Source organism: Pholcus phalangioides, unplaced genomic scaffold (genome assembly GCF_987345545.1).
Source record: "Pholcus phalangioides strain wild (caught in Gottingen) unplaced genomic scaffold, Ppha-v1.0 ptg000017l_1, whole genome shotgun sequence".
In the NCBI taxonomy this organism is placed as follows: Eukaryota; Metazoa; Arthropoda; class Arachnida; order Araneae; family Pholcidae; genus Pholcus; species Pholcus phalangioides.
In genome coordinates this window covers 8,943,909-8,960,839 of record NW_028301610.1, presented here as the reverse complement: position 1 = coordinate 8,960,839, position 16,931 = coordinate 8,943,909, and the positions used below count along the sequence as shown (strand labels likewise).

The window sequence follows — 16,931 nt, the reverse complement described above, 5'->3', positions numbered from 1 at the left end:
ACTGTGCCACGCATCACTTAAATAATCTGAGAATGTGCCGCGGGTAATTTGAGTGATGTAGAACCGCACTGGGGGGAGCCACTTAAGTGCTCTAAAACTACGTCGCATGTCACTCAAGGGATCTCTAAATGTGTAACGAATCGCTTAAGTGTTCTGGAACTGTGTCCTGGGTCATCTAAGTGATCTGAAAATGTGCCACGGGCCACTTAAATGTTCTGGAATTGTACCACGGAACACTTAAGCGATCCGTAAATGTGCCGCTTAGTTTATTTTTTATAAAATTAGGTTTATGTGTGTGTGTGAAGAGGGCAGGTGGCATCAGATAACCCCCAGGGCCATATTTGGTCCGCGGGCCAAGGACCTTTATGTGATTTATCATTATATGGCTTATAGACAGGGTGGGTCGCAATGAATTTATTAAAGATAAATTTTGAGTTTGTTGCCTTCAAATAACATTGAAATCAACAGAAATTGATTATAATAACATTTAAAGGTATTTTCTTCCGAAATTTCAATTTAAAAAAAAATATATTTTTTGCATTAAAAAATAAATTTTTGATCGTGGGGTGGGGGGGAGGGGCCCTCTCGTGTATGTCTCTTATCCCTCCAATATGTGTTAGGATTCAGAGAGGCAGTACTGATGACAAAATTTTGCTGACAAGGGGGGGGGGGTCAAAAATGGCTAAAAATTTGCTTACGTAATACTTGAACGGCCCCTAAGGCTTTGAAAATGAGGAAAAAAAATTAGAAAGTCAGCCAAATTTCCTAAAAGCCAGGATTCTTAAGAATTTCTTTTTCAGGAAAAGCAGTCCAAAGAGTAATATTTTTTCCCAACTTTTCCATGACTTACTGACCGTTTCCATGTTGAGCTGAAACTAATTCTAAGAATTTTGATTTTTCTCCTCAGCCTCCAATTTAGTAATCGCCACTGTTTCCTTAAGCCTCACATACAGAATCACAAAATATTGGTGGAAATATTAGTTTTTGGAAAAATGTATTGAGCTGAGATATAGCAGTTGTAGTTTTCTCCCTTCCATTGATTATACATGTTTTTTTACAGGTTCAGATAGAAATGGATTCTCAAGATCTGTTATCAGCAGCCCTTGATGAATCTGGAATCAAACCAGAAACCATTGATTTGACAAATTCTGACAAGAAGTCCCCCAAGAATGGCTCGGTAAATTGAAATTTTCATGATTGATCAAAGTATTCCCAAATCAGGGAAACTAATCTTGTTGTTTGAAATAATGGAATAAGGAATGAAAAAAAAATTTTTTACCCTTCAAATGTGTAATAATAGGAAATAAATGCAAAAGAGGGGAAAATTTTGTTCCTTAAATTACAGATCTATATATCTACAAATAATGAAGGTACTTTAAGGGTTTACACCAAGCGGTCATTGTGATCGCTTCCTAAACTTTGATTATCCACTACACTTCTATTTATTAAAATTTCACTCTGACTTTTCCTAATTTGTCAAAAGGAATCTTGGGGCACATTTTTTTTTTTCAAGTCATTACATTGATTTTTATAATACCTTTAACCTAAGACCACAGAGTTGGCCACAGTTGAAAATTTTGTTGCTTAACCAGATTTTTAATACACTATGAAGGCATTTTTAGGAAATAAAATTAATTTTTTCTTCTAAAAATAGGGTATAGAATTGTTCATGTTTCGCTATATTTCAGGCATAAACAAATATAAAGGAATTTCGAAAAAGGATGGGTTAATTTCTAAAAGGCGGCAGAATAGAATGCATTTATACAGGGCCGCAACTAGATGCTTGGTCACCCGGGGGTGCACATTTTAACACCCCCTTGTAATGTTGGAGAGGTTTGAGAATAAAATTTGCACCCCCCCCCCCTGGTCCAGCGCCTTGGGCATGAGACCCGCCTGCTCCCCCCCAGTTGCGGCCCTGCATTTACCTAATATATTTTTTTGTCTTACAAATACTTGGTGGGAAATAGGAGAAAGGTATTCACACGTAAATTATTGTAAATAGAATTTTCTCCAAGTTTTTGTCATGTGTGACCGTGCACAGCCAAGAATGCTGAATACAAAATTTCTATGAAACACCATCCATTGAGGATTCTGTACTTTATTGAAACCCTTTATACAAATACAAATATTATGGTGTTTTATAGAAATTTTGTATTCAGCATTCTTGGCTGTGCACGGTCACACACGACGAAAACTTAGAGAAAATTCTCCAAGTTTCGTCGTGTTTCCTTCAGTTTCATGTTTCATTCAGTTGTTTTCTATAAAAGAAAACAACTGAGGAAACTTATGTGCATGCCTTTACATGTGTACAACACAACTATTGTGACATTATGCAATTACTATGTATGAGAAATGATAGAATGGTTTGCCTGTTGTAGAGATGTGAGGTGAGAATATTCTCCAGGATGTAAAAATTGGAGAATAATCGAGAATATTCATTTTTCTTTTAAATAATTTAAATTTTTTTACTAATTTTGTTTATATTGTGAAATATAAATCAGTTTTAATTGCCTGAAACATTTACAACAAAACAATTTTTCATATAATCACCCCCAAAGACAACTTTTAGCAGGTCATGATGAGAGATTTTAAAAGTTTGGTTATAAAGATTTTAGAAACCTTTAAATTAAAACCTTAAAAAATCATTTTAAAATTAGATAAATTTTCAGAAATAAGTTCACAACACAAAAGAAATTAAATCAAAGTTGATTGATAAAGGAAGCTATTCTTATATAATCATCTTCATTCTAGGATATAGAACTGTTTTTTTTCTTCAATGCACATACTCTTAAATTCTGTATCACTCACATTTCTTTAAAAGTTGTGCAATTCAGTCCTGTTGGTTTAATTTTCTTGTTTTCAAACTTTAATATTGCAGCTTACAAACTTCAATATTCCCATCTTCTTGACGGGAAGAGAGATGGGCACAGAGAATATTCTCAAAGGACTACTATTATAATACTATTATAAATTACTTATTGAAAATAATAATTATTCTCAAGTTATTTATTGAAATTATTTATTATAATACATGTTATTACACATATTCTTGATAATACTCTCTGGAAAGTTTTCGGTAACTGAAGAATATTCTCTGGAAGGAACTAATAAGGAAGGCTATTAATAACTTCAGAATAATTCATATTATTTTCTATGAGAATATATTCCTCAGTAATTTATGAAAGTAGTCCTTCCAGAGAATATTCTCAAGGGTATTATATAATGTAACTATATTATAAATAACAGGAGAATATTCTCATCCAGAACTTATGAGAATATTCTGAAGTTATTTATAATAGTAGTCCCACCAGAGAAAGATTATTCTCGAGAATTTTACATCTCTAGCCTGTTGCAACAACTTGAAAACAAAAGCGACAACACCACATGTTCTTTCTGCTAATAAATTGTGTATTAGCTTCAAACGTAAAGTCTCTTAAAATCAATGAATAATACGCAATACAAATTCGAAAAATATAAACATGATATTTTTTCATGGGGTTGGAGACTCAGGAGCCCCCGAAAAACCCTGATTTGACAATATTTTAAGACAGCAAACTTTAGTTGTTATGGCACTGTGTTAATCCATAAATGAATTCACGTTTATAGCTGTATCACATATTTTTGCAATAGTGGTCAAAAACTTGAGTGCCATATAGGAATCAAGAATCTTAAATGCTTAAAAGAAAACAGAGCATTAAATATTTATATATATATATATAAAAGAAAATTATTCTTTTTTTAGCGAACCACTTCACCAATGCCAAAGCCAGGAGTTGTGCGCCTTTATCCACAGTATCAATGGCCTGGGCCATTTCCTTATCCTCAGATGAATTTTACAAGGATGCCTTTCATGGACAAAAGACAAACATTTATGGATATGTTTACATCAGCTGCGGAAATGTACAATGCAGCAGCATCAGCTTATCAAGCACAAATGATGAATGGGTATGCAGGTATTCCTTCATTTGGTATGCCTGGTAGTGAATCTGGTTTTCCACATATGAATGGCTGTGATCCCATGATGCTAAGAGCTATGTTGATGGTAAGTTTCATTATTTGTTGTAAAAAATGTGAATACAGTAAAACCTTGATATAACGATACTCTGTGGATCAAGAAAAAATATTGTAGAGGGATTATCATTATATATTGAGAGGCAGCGGTTTAGCATCTGAGTATAGACATTTCCAAACAAGACTTAAAAAATATTGTTGTAGCAAGATTTCACTGTAGTTTAAAATGTGTGATTGTGATAGACAGAAATAAGTGTTCCCTCCTCAGAGAATGAGAGTTACACTGAGTTGGAAAAAGGATCAACTCCCTTTACCGGTTTAGTCATTTTTACTGATCCACATTAAAAATGGGCTATGCCAGAGTTGCCAAATGCTACGGATTGCCTAGTTTCTACAGGCAGCCATGCTCAACTACGGAAGATACTCTAAATACTATACGGAAATTGGTTTGAAAAATCTTCTCTTTTTGACTTTCTTGGGGTGTTTTACTTATTTTAATTTTTTTTAAATTGCTGCAATCTTTACCGTAACGATAAATTTGTATACGCATGCCAGAGAGCTTGAGCGAAAACAAACTCTGAGTGGAAAAAAGTCTGTGATTGAATTGACATATTGTTCACCAAGAGTGTTGTTAGAATATTTGGGGGGGGGGGGCGAATCAAAAGGAATATGTACGGGGTGACTAGCTCACAATGGAGGCTGACACCAGAGCATGGCCATGGAGCAAATAAAAAGTGTTGTATCAAAACTTTTGAATTGGGAAATTTGGAAAAAAAATATATTTCCGGGAATGCACTATAAAAGCTTTGTAAACGATCATACTTTTATAGTGTAATCCCAGCCTAAGGAATATGTTAAATATCGCTCTCTATCCCCAGAAGGAAACCATGGTTATTTTAGCATTGGTCCCCAAATGCGGTTCTGGATCCAGGAAAGCCCCTTTTACATGTATTAATATTGCGGTAGTCTTGGAAGTTCTAATTTCTATCCCCCGCTCGATGATTTTTTCCTTAAGGAAAGAAATGGAGAGCAGTCATAATTTTAAACCCACTTTTCCTATTTCCTATGTTTTCTAAAATCAACTGGTTTCCGGACAGACCAACAGAGAATTTAGATGAGCGAGGACAAATTTCAAGTTCCACAAGTCTTTTTTTAGGCTGATGCCACACGAGCGTTACTAGCTGGTACATGGTTTTCAGCGTATGTTTTGGGGGATGAATAAACTAGAGATGATCGCGGATGATGAACGGATCACTATGAGTTGAGAAAAAACTCTATAGTTTAAAAAATTGGTTGCAGATGGCAGCACTGTACATAAGCATTACACAGAAAACAAGCTTCACGGAAGGTTCACTATACATACACACACATTCCAACATGTACCAGTTTGTTTTGGTACATGTTGTTTGGTATTGTATACACAAATACCAATTTTTTTGTTTTTTACACCTTTGGATCACAGGCGGAGATAGACTCGGAAGTCTGGGGGCAGGATGATGATGATGTAAATTCATATATACATTAGATCAGTCGACTCTACCTTTGATGCCCCCGTATCTCCGCCCATGCTTTGGATCTGTTTTTGTCTGTACACGGAAGGGAATCTGAAAGCATGGATTCACATCTACAGACACTCACCTTGTCCTGTTACGGCATACATTCTTTAACATGAAAGTGTCTGCCTTGGCAGCCTTAATATCTATCGTATTGTGGCTGCGCAGGCAGATATTTTCATGTTAAAGAATGTATGCCGTAACAGGACAAGGTGAGTGTCTGTAGATGGTTGGTTGGTTGTAGACGTTCATTGGTTTTATGCTTAACAATGTTTGCGGTGTCTGTGGATGCGAATCCACCCTAATGCCCGGTCCAGAACTGTCATGCTAGTCGATGCTCAAACTCGTAAAAACCCATTTTTGCCATCAAAATCGCCCCATGCTGTGGGCTAAAAATAGGTTTTTGAGTTGGTTAGCACAGCTCTGAACCTGGTTTTATTTGTACGGATAGTGCACGATCGAGCCCACGGAACTTATTTCCGAGAGAATATTTTGTGGTAGGTTACATAGAAGCTATAATGCGAAAATGGTCTAGGGCTGTTAGACTTCCGTATATACGACCCACAAGGGCATGTGCAGGTTTGGATTTCATTAATATTCATGTAGGGACTAAGGGACTCTGTGACCTCGGGAAGTTGCTTGTGGGGGCTGCTCAAGTGGCCCGAGTCTCTTGGCTCCAGTGCCTATGAGGTGCTGTATTTCAATGAACTTTCAATTTTTGTTTGAAAACTAAAATTTTTAAGTGTTTTTTTGTTTTTTTGTACTATGATTATATTATCCTGGGGAGGGACTGATAGGGCTCCAGTCCTGGGGCCCCGAATGATTCTCATCATTTTTTGTTTTTTCATGCTGTAAATTCACTATAAAGGGGCCCCGTGAAAAGTCTGATCTGGGAGCGTGCAAATGGTGCCAGCCTAGGGGCCTGCTCCAGGATGTGGAGGCCATTTCGCAAAGTTCAGCATTCATCACTACTGACAGGCTTCATGCCAATACAAATACAACGGCACAACAGGCAAAATGCCCATCGAGGTGGCTGATAAAAAGATGCCCATAAAAATATGGATGTCATATATTTAAAAAAAAAACAGCAACCCAATTAAAAATGCAATTAACAAAAATTATAAACAATATATACACATGATAAAATATTATACAATGCCCATAAAGAATACTTATGGTTGTCTTATTCTAAGAACGGATAGCTTCTCGATTTACCCCAACATGTTTATCGTATGTCTTTTTAAACGTGTCAATTGTGTTACAATTTACTACCTCCGGAGGTAAGCTATTCCATTTATTAACAACCCTATTAGAGAAAAATTCCCTGCGACACCATAACCTTGCATTGTCCCTCACCAATCGATACTGGTATCCCCTTGTAAAAGCAGTCGATTGGCGGTGTACTAAAAGTTCATGGTCCATCCTATCCATCCCATTGAAAATTTTGAACACTTCGATCATATCTCCTCGACACCTGCGTTCATCCATTGTAAACATATTCAAAAAATAAAGTCTCTCTTCATAACTCAAGCCCTGTGTGCCAATAAGTACACACGTAGCTCTTCTCTGCACCCCTTCAACCAAGTCTATGTCCCTCTGTAGGTATGGTCTCCAAAACCTTACAGCATACTCCAGTCCAGGACGAACTAAGCCTCGAAAAAGCAGAAGAATGACTTTAGGAGAACGCGAAGAGACCTTTTTTTGAAAATGAGACCAAGCATTCTATTCGCTTTTTTGACCACTGCTGAACAATGCTCAGAAAACCTAAGTCGCTCGTCAATGAGAATTCCCAAATCGGTGACCCTAGTTGCATCCAGGATAGTGACAGCATTCAACTCGTAAGAGAACCGTGGGTTGTTCGAACCAAAATGAGCGACCATGCACTTATCAATGCTAAACGTCGTGCTCCATTCATTTGCCAATGTTAGCATGTCTGGGCCATCTTTTTCCAAGAATACTTTTTTGATTTTGTTGATATGTCTCCTTCCCTCCCCCAACTTTGAGAACAATAAACCTAGACCAGAAAGGCTGTATATTTGTTTTCTATAGGGAAAAGTGAGACAAAACTAGGTGCCAAAGGTCAGGGCTGGTCTTAGACCAAGTGGCACACCCCGTGCTGGGTGTTCCTCCCGCTCCTCAGGCATGGATTCAAGGTGATGTGTTTGGGGTAGCAATTTATTGTTTGCTAGTCACTACTGTTCCCTTAAATATGGAACTGATTTATCTTGCCATATCAGACTCGTGGGGGGGGTTTCTCCATCATCATTCCCAGATTTGCACCAACCGTCCTCCTTCTTACTTGACTAAATTAGAGAAGTAATAATTACTCTGATAATTACTCCAAATTAGAGAAAATGGCTAAATTAGTAAAGTTATCTAAAGCTTTTTTTCGAGATTCGATTAGTTATAATTTTTTATTTTTGAAAATATTTATAGCGGATGATTTGTAAAATATTTCTTGAGGGATATAATATAGATATAAATATAAAAATCAATTTTTTCCACAGAAACGTGGCAAACACCCCCATTCCTTAAAATTTCATTATTAATGGATGAATTTTTTTTGGGCTTATACACCATTGCGTGCTTATAATGTCTTTTTTTTCTCTGAACCTAGCGAAATTTGCATCTGCAGATTATACGCAGAAAAATGTGTTTGTTTTGTTAAATTCTTATTAAAGATTCACATCGAGGAAAGAGAAAGAAATAACTCACTTTAAGTTGCTAAAAAAATCTTAAAACTTGAAACTAATACTGTGTAACGAAAATCACCAGATTTTCATCTCCATTCTCATATTGAGCTTCTTGGCAGGTGGTCGGCCAAGGAATCCCAATTCTTCATGAATTTTTACTGCATTGATTTGTGATTATGACCTTCCAGCTTGAAAGATCATTCATTGGCTGACCACTCTAAAGCAGGGCTGTCACAAAATATCCCCTTGAAAGTGCTACCCCCACTCCCCCCAAGTTTACGAATTTGACGTGTCAACATTAACATAATTAGTCTCACCGATACTTCACAAAGTTTTGTTTTTAAGAATTTGAACAGTGATCAATAGCCCAACCCTACTTGAAAGTAATAAAAAAAAAGGGGGGGGGGTATTACAATCGCTTTCGATTTGTCTTTGACTCCACGAACATAGCTCTATTATTTTGCTCTAATCTGATGTTTATCAGCATCCCCCACTCTTGAAGGAAAGACAACTTGCTTCTAATAGTAATAAAAGGCCATCCAATCTGCTCTTGAAAAATCCTACATTTCTTTCAGATGTTCTCTTCACAAGTGTTTCCATTTTCTAAAACACAGTCATAAAAATCACCATAGTTCCCCAAACGTTTTGGTTTGCAGTGTCCTTTGTGCAGCAAGTGACTGTCCAACAGTCGAAGCTAGTCTAGAATTAAGATAGAGGTGAGCATGAAAGGGACAGATTGTAGAAATGGGGGAAAGGAAGAAATGTTGGCTCTGTTCATAAAAAAATAGTGGGGGGGGGGAACAAATAAATATACATATATTTTTTTGCAAATAAAACACTTCCAGCAACACCAATCACTTTTGACTTCCGTGTCCCTTCCTTTATGCGTGAAAAGTATGAAAATGTTTTGCCTTGAATCACGACATAAGCTTACCTAACAGCTTTAGTGCAATTTGATTAATTCCAAGACAATTATTCAAATTCCCAAACAAAACATGGGGAAAAAATACAAATGCATTAATAAACTGTCATCCAGTTAAATAAATCTATTTGGTAAGACGTATTGTGTCTCCCTCCCCCAGTAGCTTACCAAGGTGCAAAATAATGCTGTGGAGCATAGTTTCAGAGCATCTGTCATAGTGAAATAAAGCAGAGCCAGATTTACATCGAACCCTCTGGCCAAGGTTTTAACGAACCCCCCCCCCCAAGGTAAAGAGAAGGATGCAGGTAAATCTTGTGCCCCAGGCACTAGACCAGAGGGGGTGCTAAATTCTTTTAAAATTATTCAAAATTACACAAGAGAGGCAGAATGCATGCTTACCTGGCTGAAATAGTATCTAGTTGCTGCCCTGGGTAGAAGGCCTCTAATATTTAAGTGCCGCAGGGCACATTTGAAAATTTTTTCAGTGGGCACTATCGTCTACATTTATTTGCAAAGGGTCTTTTTTACAACCATGCAATAGTGGTTTAATAATCACTCAGGTGCCAATGTAAGCCCAGTGCACTCTAGGATGTTCATGGACACTGGGAAGTAGAGTAGGCAGGATTTCTCACATCTTTTACCTTCCCGGGGGGGGGGGGGGTCTGTCTGTTGCTGCAAAAAATTCACAATATCAAGGGGGGGTAGCCCCAAAACCCTCATTTGCATACATTAGTGCAGTGGGGGGGGGGGAAGAGTTGAAAACCATGTTTTAGAGGGCCACAAAGCTGTTTTCGCACTGGGTGGCAAAAGACTGCAGCCCATCCCTGAAATGAAGCAATATATTTTTCGCCATCTTCCTTAGTTAATAAATAGAATTGGGAGGGGTTTATAATTGGAATCTGGCTTCTAAAATTCAGTCATTGAAAATAAAAATCAAATTGGATTTTCAACAAAAAGTCATTAGTTTTTTGAAAAGGAAATTCCTCTTGGCAGCCCGGTTTAGCAGCAACTTACTCACAGAGCCACGAGTAAGAGAGAGCATGGGAGTCTGGCGCCACAGGTGCTTAACCATGAAGAGCCAAATTTACACTGTTTTCGTTAAATATTACTGTGAATAGGGTGTCAAAATGGAGCCCGGCTCTGGGCAACAGAGTAAATTTTTGTTCCTAGTTGAGGCACCTGCTTAATTCTAGGCGTGGGTATCTGTAATTTAGGTTTCTGAAACAACAAAAGGTCTGCAGTTGTGTGTGAATGTGTGGTTTGTTGCAAAATTTTTCGGTCCACATGTGTTGCACTTTTAGGAAGTTCTGGTGAGGTGGGTGTTGGACCAAGGATCTGAGGCACCAAAATGAATTTTTTTCCAATTGCTTCTTCTGAGACGGATAAAAAAAAAAATGGAGCCCAAGCTCAGGTTCCCTGTTCAAAAAGTGCCTAGAAATCATGACTCGTTATTCTTACATCAATATTTTTAAAAAATGGTGTTGGCGATTCGATTCAGTGTTGGGAGGGGGAGTGGGGGAACATGCAGACGGCTCGGCCCTCTCTGGTGATCACTTCAAAAGAAAAACTTCTCTTTCTTACTTCCCATAATGCAGGGAAACACTCTTTGTATTCTGAGAAATTGAATTTTCTGGATGTTATGCCGAAACTGATATTTGGAAAGAAAAGTGATTTGTCTCCTCTGGGAATCAAAACTGGGTCCTCTTGCACACCAAGCAAGTACGCTAACCAATACACCAGACACGCTTTTCAATTCCTTATAACACACATTAGTAGCGTGAAGCGCTGAGTGGAGTCATAGCAGCCTCCCTTAACTACAGCAATTTTCGCCCCATTTGGCATTCTCTTATACCCCACTCTTACTATAGCCACTCTTTGTATTGGTATACCCACCAATACACATGGTTCATAAGTGTATTCAGAAAGCGTGGGAAACTATGCATTAGACCCAAACTTTTCATTCCATCGTCCCCTTCAGAAATGTTTTTCTCTCCTCTCCCCTCAACTGAACCCATAATATCTTATGTTAAATCCTATTCCCCCCCCCCCCCCGGATCATTCCATCACCCACTTTAGGAACACTGCATTAGACAACGGGAAGAAAAGATCAATGTCAAACATACTTTTTCTATGTTATCAAAATGTTAACAAAACATGGCTTTGCCTACTGTTAGTTTACCTTTATTTCAAACTGATCACAATTCAGATCTATCGCCATGGGCAATTTACTACCTAATGAGTTGTGCCGGAAGTTAAGTGTGTGTACCTAACAGTCTGAGTGTGTATCCAGTGTTGTCTGATTTTTCAGTGCCGCCATCTATGGTTTCAGAAGTGAAGTGTAATGATTGAATATTTGTGCTGTTTTTAGACCTGTTGCTCTGTGTGGCAAGATTTTTAATGGGGAGATAGGCTCGCATTTGTGCCTCAAAGTTGGGAACCACAGAAAACCAACTTCAGCTGACCAGTTTTGTGCCAATGATAGGGCTCGAATCTGGTCCCCACAATGAGAGTCCCTCACTATGACCACTCAACCATCACAGTGGCTGTTACTTTACCTGACAAGGTTAGGAGGTATGAGAAACTGGCTCAATAGAGAAGTGTATTTTACAAAATCTTTCGGCTTATTGTTGAAATAAGAGTCTGTTGAAGAGGAGAGAGATCTTGACATTGGGAATAAAAGAGTTAGTCACCATATATATACCTGTAGAAAAATAGCAAGAATATTACAATGATGAAATCCTAGCTCTGCACTTAATTAAAAACCAGATGTTCCACCCAGTGAAATTTTCCTGGGAAGAACACACACATTTGCTGATTTACATAAGCTATATCTGTAAGAATTAAAATTCTCAAAAAGTTGATATTTTGGTCTGTAAGAATGACTAAATCATATTATATAAGAACATCTTTCATATTTGCTTACAAAAGTATTGGTCACTTCAGAGTTTTTAGAGGCTGGATGTATATTTAGAGGTGTATTAATATATTTTTATGTAGGAAACGTTTATTTTCCATATGGTGTTTATTTCCAGCACGAGGCTCCCTCATCAACAACTGAAACAGAAGAAGGAGATGAAGATGATGATGAGTTAGGGCATGCTGAGACTTATGCAGACTATATGCCATCTAAATGTATGAATTTCTATTATCACTTAAGCAATTAGCAAACAAAGAGACATATGCCAGTACTATTTACAACGCTGTGTGTTAATATGATATAGAAAATGATCACTCATGAAATTTTTGTTAAAATCCTTCACATTCAAGGTTAAAAAAGTGGAGATGAACTATTTCTTAATTTTTTTACATGTTAACCTTTCCATGTATCTTACAGTGAAAATTGGGGAACGTCATCCAGATCCAGTAGTTGAAACCAGCTCACTTTCAAGTGTTCCACCCCCTAATGTATGGTATAATCTTTCAATACCAGAAGAAGTGATTGACAGAGGACTTCTTTCTGCATTGCAGTTGGAAGCTATCACTTATGCTTGCCAGCAGCATGAAACAATTCTACCTGATGGTACAAGGGCTGGATTTTTGATTGGTATGAATTAAATAATTGTATGCCATTGACAATCAAAATTAATAACCACATTGACTTTTGAATGGATATCAAGCATTAGTACCTGTTGTAACTTATACTCTTACACTTGAAGGGGATGGTGCTGGTGTTGGAAAAGGTAGAACATTGGCTGGTGTTATTTATGAAAACTATCTACTTGGTCGCAAGAGAGCAATATGGTAATGTTTTAATTTTTGTTTGAATTATGTTTCTTCGTGTGAAGTGTTAATTTTAAAACTAGTCATACGTTATACATATATCAGAGTATACTGTATTGTATTGATATACATGTGGGTTGTTGAAGATATTTAGTTTCCCTTAGTGAAGGTTGTGTACAGAATTTTGGAGTTTTTACTGCTACAGATTTTCTCTCCTCCGGTTACATATCAGACATTGCAGTACTTTCGTGGCTATCTGCCGGCATTCTATACCGTGTAAATTCACCTTGTTCTTACAAGATTATGATTTTTCAAAAATGTGCATTTGCAAAGGATTTGGAACGCCCGTTCAAAGTTGAAACATTTTCTGAGATAGTTTAAAAAAACCGAATCTAAAGACTACCTTGAATACTGAGAAATTGAATTTTCTGGATGTTAATGCCGAAACTGATATTTAGAAAGAAAAGTGATTTGTCTGCTCCGGGAATCGAACCTGGGTCCCCCCTGCATACCAGACAAGTGCGTTGACCAATATACCAGAGACACGCTTTTCAATTCCTTATAACACACATTAGTAGCATGAAGCGCTGAGTGGAGTCAGCAGCCTTCCTTAACTACAGCAATTTTTGCCCCAGTTGGCATTTTGTATGAAGAGATGGTATGCCTCTCTTGCTGCTATGGAACAGCCTGAGGCTATGATTCCACTCTGCGCTTCACACTACTAATGCGTGTTATAAGGAATCGAAAAGTGTCTCTCTGGTGTATTGGTTAGTGCACTTGCCCAGTATGCAAGGGGATCCAGGTTCGATTCCCAGAGGAGGCAAATCACTTTTCTTTCCAAATATCAGTTTCGGCATTAACATCCAAAAAATTCAGTTTCTCTGTATATTTCAGGCCGAAAAAATACCATCTCTACCTTGAATATTCAGTTTTGTCATCTAGCTGTTATGTAGTAGTCACCGTTACACATCGCAAAAATCACTGGTGTGTGTGCAGAATCAGCTTTAGGAAGGGCAGAAGGATTTTTTCCGTAGAAATTGTGGATCATTAATGCTCAAAAAGAATTTTAAAAATTAACATAATAATAATATAAAATATTAGATAATAAATATTTTCTCCAATATTTTAATTTTCTTGGGACTGGAGAGCCTCCATACCCCCCAATTTTGCCTTTGGTAAAAATCCGGGTTTTGGAACCTGCAATTGCATAGTGATAATTGGCTAAAAATACGTTTTCGAAGGTTTTTCAATTTTGAGTTGGCTATTCCTCTGAAAAAGCTCTGATCGCCACGAAAATCACTCAGACAACACAACTAGGGTGGGGGAGCAGGTGGGTCTAGTTCCCCCCCCCCACTCCGGGCTCTAGACTAGAGGGAGTGCCAAATTCACCTTTTATAACTGCTTCTACATTATACGGGTGCCAAAATGTGTGCTTGCCCCATTTGAGAAAAAATCTGTTTGCAGCCCTAGATAGAGGGCACCACCTACTGAGCACAAAACACTCTGAATGCTGGGCACACAAAAACACACAAATTTCACCAACACAAATCTGACAGCTCCCATTCAGGTGTGAAAATATGTGGCAGTTAAATGGCGACAGATCAGAGTGGTAGACCGACAGGGATAGAATATAAAACCATTCTATACCAGGAAATTGTTTTGCAAGGACTGGTATGAAATCCTTGCTCGTATGAATAGAGAGAATTGGAAGATAAGTGTCTGAGAGAATGTGTGTACTGAGAGAGAGAAAATCTCATTTGATTTTAAATTTAAATCAGAAGATATTATCGAAAGAGCTAAGATTTTTTAAAGAAATGAAAAATCAATCAAAAGGGAATTTATAGATTGATTTATCAGTAAATATATAAATGTGTGTACCTCTAACTTTTAATTACATTAGATCCTGCTTATAACACTTTTCAAAAAATTGTCAAAATCTTTGTAAGCAGGAAAACACTTCAAACGGGAAATCGTAAGAATTACTTAAAGTTGAGACTATGAAAATCAGTTGTACTAAGTGGAAAAATGTTCTGAATGGGAACGTTATAAGCGGGATCAACTGTATATTTGCTTTAGATTTGTTATATGTCCTACATTCCATATGTTAAATTCTCATTAATGAGCTTGTTTGCAAGCTTTCCCAACTAGTAGACAATGAAAGTAAATGAACCTTTGGATAGAACACGTTTTTAGAAATGAATCACAGAGATACCTCTTTCTCCTACCCAAAACATGGCCTGCTGCTCTGTCTCAACGAAGAGATATAAGCAGGTGATTAAAGACCCGGGGGCATGCTGGTAAAAATTCATAGAGATACCGGTTAATTATGGGGGAAAGGGGGGGCATACTTTTTTTTCCAAGGTAATTTTTTTCGAGGCAGACCCAGTTTCACTCAAAAGGGACCCAGATTTTTTGAATACCCTGAGTGGCATCTCTGTAAACATATATATATACGGAAAAGAACATAGAATATAACATAAATTTTATATATATACATATGTTGAAGAACATATACAACATAGAATTTAAGTATTTTATGAATTGTATTTTAATACAATATATACATATTTGTGGATGCAGCAAGTTAATACCAAGTTTGTTAAATATTCTCTGCAATAATGAAAATAAATTCTCAAAATATGTTCAGCAGATACATAAGCCATATAAAATCAAGCAGCCTGAGCTCACAGTGCTAATAGAGTTGTCCCACTTAAATGAACTATCAATTTTGAGCAAATATAAAATTTTTGTTTGGTTATTTTTTATCAGACGGTTTGAGTTGGGGGGGGGGGGGGGAATTGAAGCAATTGAATTTTCTATCAACTTTTCAGACTGTTGATATGCAATTGGTGATTTGATCAATCAAAAAAATAATTTAACAATAATGAATACAGCACATTACTTTTAACACACGTCTAATTTCTCCTCAGGTTGAGTGTTTCAAATGATTTGAAATATGATGCAGAGCGAGATTTAAGGGATATTGGCGCTGGAAAAATTGAAGTGCATTCCTTGAACAAGGTAAATTCTGATTTTAATAAGTATACAGTGTTCTGTATTCACAAAAACGACAGGAATCTCAATCTAGAATGGCAAAAAATCATTTTGACCTCTAGAAATTGTTTTTCATGTGGGTTGTATTCTTGCATGAATGAAGGATTGTTAATTTTTTGTCAACATTTTTTGGTGTTAATACTGGATAAAATAACATTGAGTGATTGACAAAATTTCTATCATATATTGTAATTTTTTTTAGTTATTACGATGATAAAATAGGAAATTGCTATACTCAAAATGAATTTTTTGGTTCAAATTGCGATTGCAAAATGTTATGTTTTTTTCAGTTCAAATATGCCAAAATATCATCCAAGATAAACGGTAGTGTTAAAAAGGGGGTTATATTTGCAACTTATTCCTCGCTTATTGGTGAAAGCCAATCAGGTGGGAAATATAAAACAAGGTTAAAGCAACTTTTGCATTGGTGTGGTGATGATTATGATGGTGTGGTATCCTTTTGTTGTTTGACATTTTTAAGTGATTTTGGATTAGAAAATACTGTATATCATATAGCCCAGTGGTTCTCAACCTTTTTTTGTCCATGGCCCCCTTTCACCCATTTCTCATTCCTGTGGTCTCCCCCTTGCGACATGAATAATTTTCTATTCCCCCTTCCTTCTCTCTCTCTCTCTCTCTCTCTCCCCCCCCCCCCCGTTTTCTCATTTGAAGATATTTATTCAAAAATTGTCTGAAGTATAAATATGTTTGAATTTAATTTGATTTTTAATTTATGAAAATAATGAAAAACAAAACTAGAATACAGTAAAAAATAGAATAAATTATTTTCAATCAATGTAACAATGCTCTTGAAGACGGCACAATGTCATTAAGTTACTGTACTGGATGATGAAATTTGTATTATTTCCAAATTAGTTTTTTTTTGTGTGTAAATGGTTATGGTTTCATTGAGAAATGTCAGTTGTAGCTTCCAAAATACACATTTTTATAATGATAAAAATCGCAAAAAGTGGTAGC

At 36.8% G+C, this 16,931-nt stretch overlaps 1 protein-coding gene across 1 annotated transcript in view; it reads left to right on the top strand.

The window, feature by feature from the left end:
- LOC149072216 (protein strawberry notch homolog 1-like) overlaps positions 1-16,931 on the top strand; it is a 128,745-nt gene that overhangs the window by 34,990 nt on the left and 76,824 nt on the right. The window contains exons 2-8 of the mRNA XM_089246654.1: positions 1,061-1,177; positions 3,743-4,042; positions 12,212-12,311; positions 12,514-12,723; positions 12,836-12,920; positions 15,830-15,920; positions 16,244-16,405. Of these exons, the coding sequence (XP_089102780.1) occupies positions 1,073-1,177; positions 3,743-4,042; positions 12,212-12,311; positions 12,514-12,723; positions 12,836-12,920; positions 15,830-15,920; positions 16,244-16,405 (1,053 nt within the window). The 5' untranslated portion in view covers positions 1,061-1,072. The remainder of the gene's footprint in view (positions 1-1,060; positions 1,178-3,742; positions 4,043-12,211; positions 12,312-12,513; positions 12,724-12,835; positions 12,921-15,829; positions 15,921-16,243; positions 16,406-16,931) is intronic.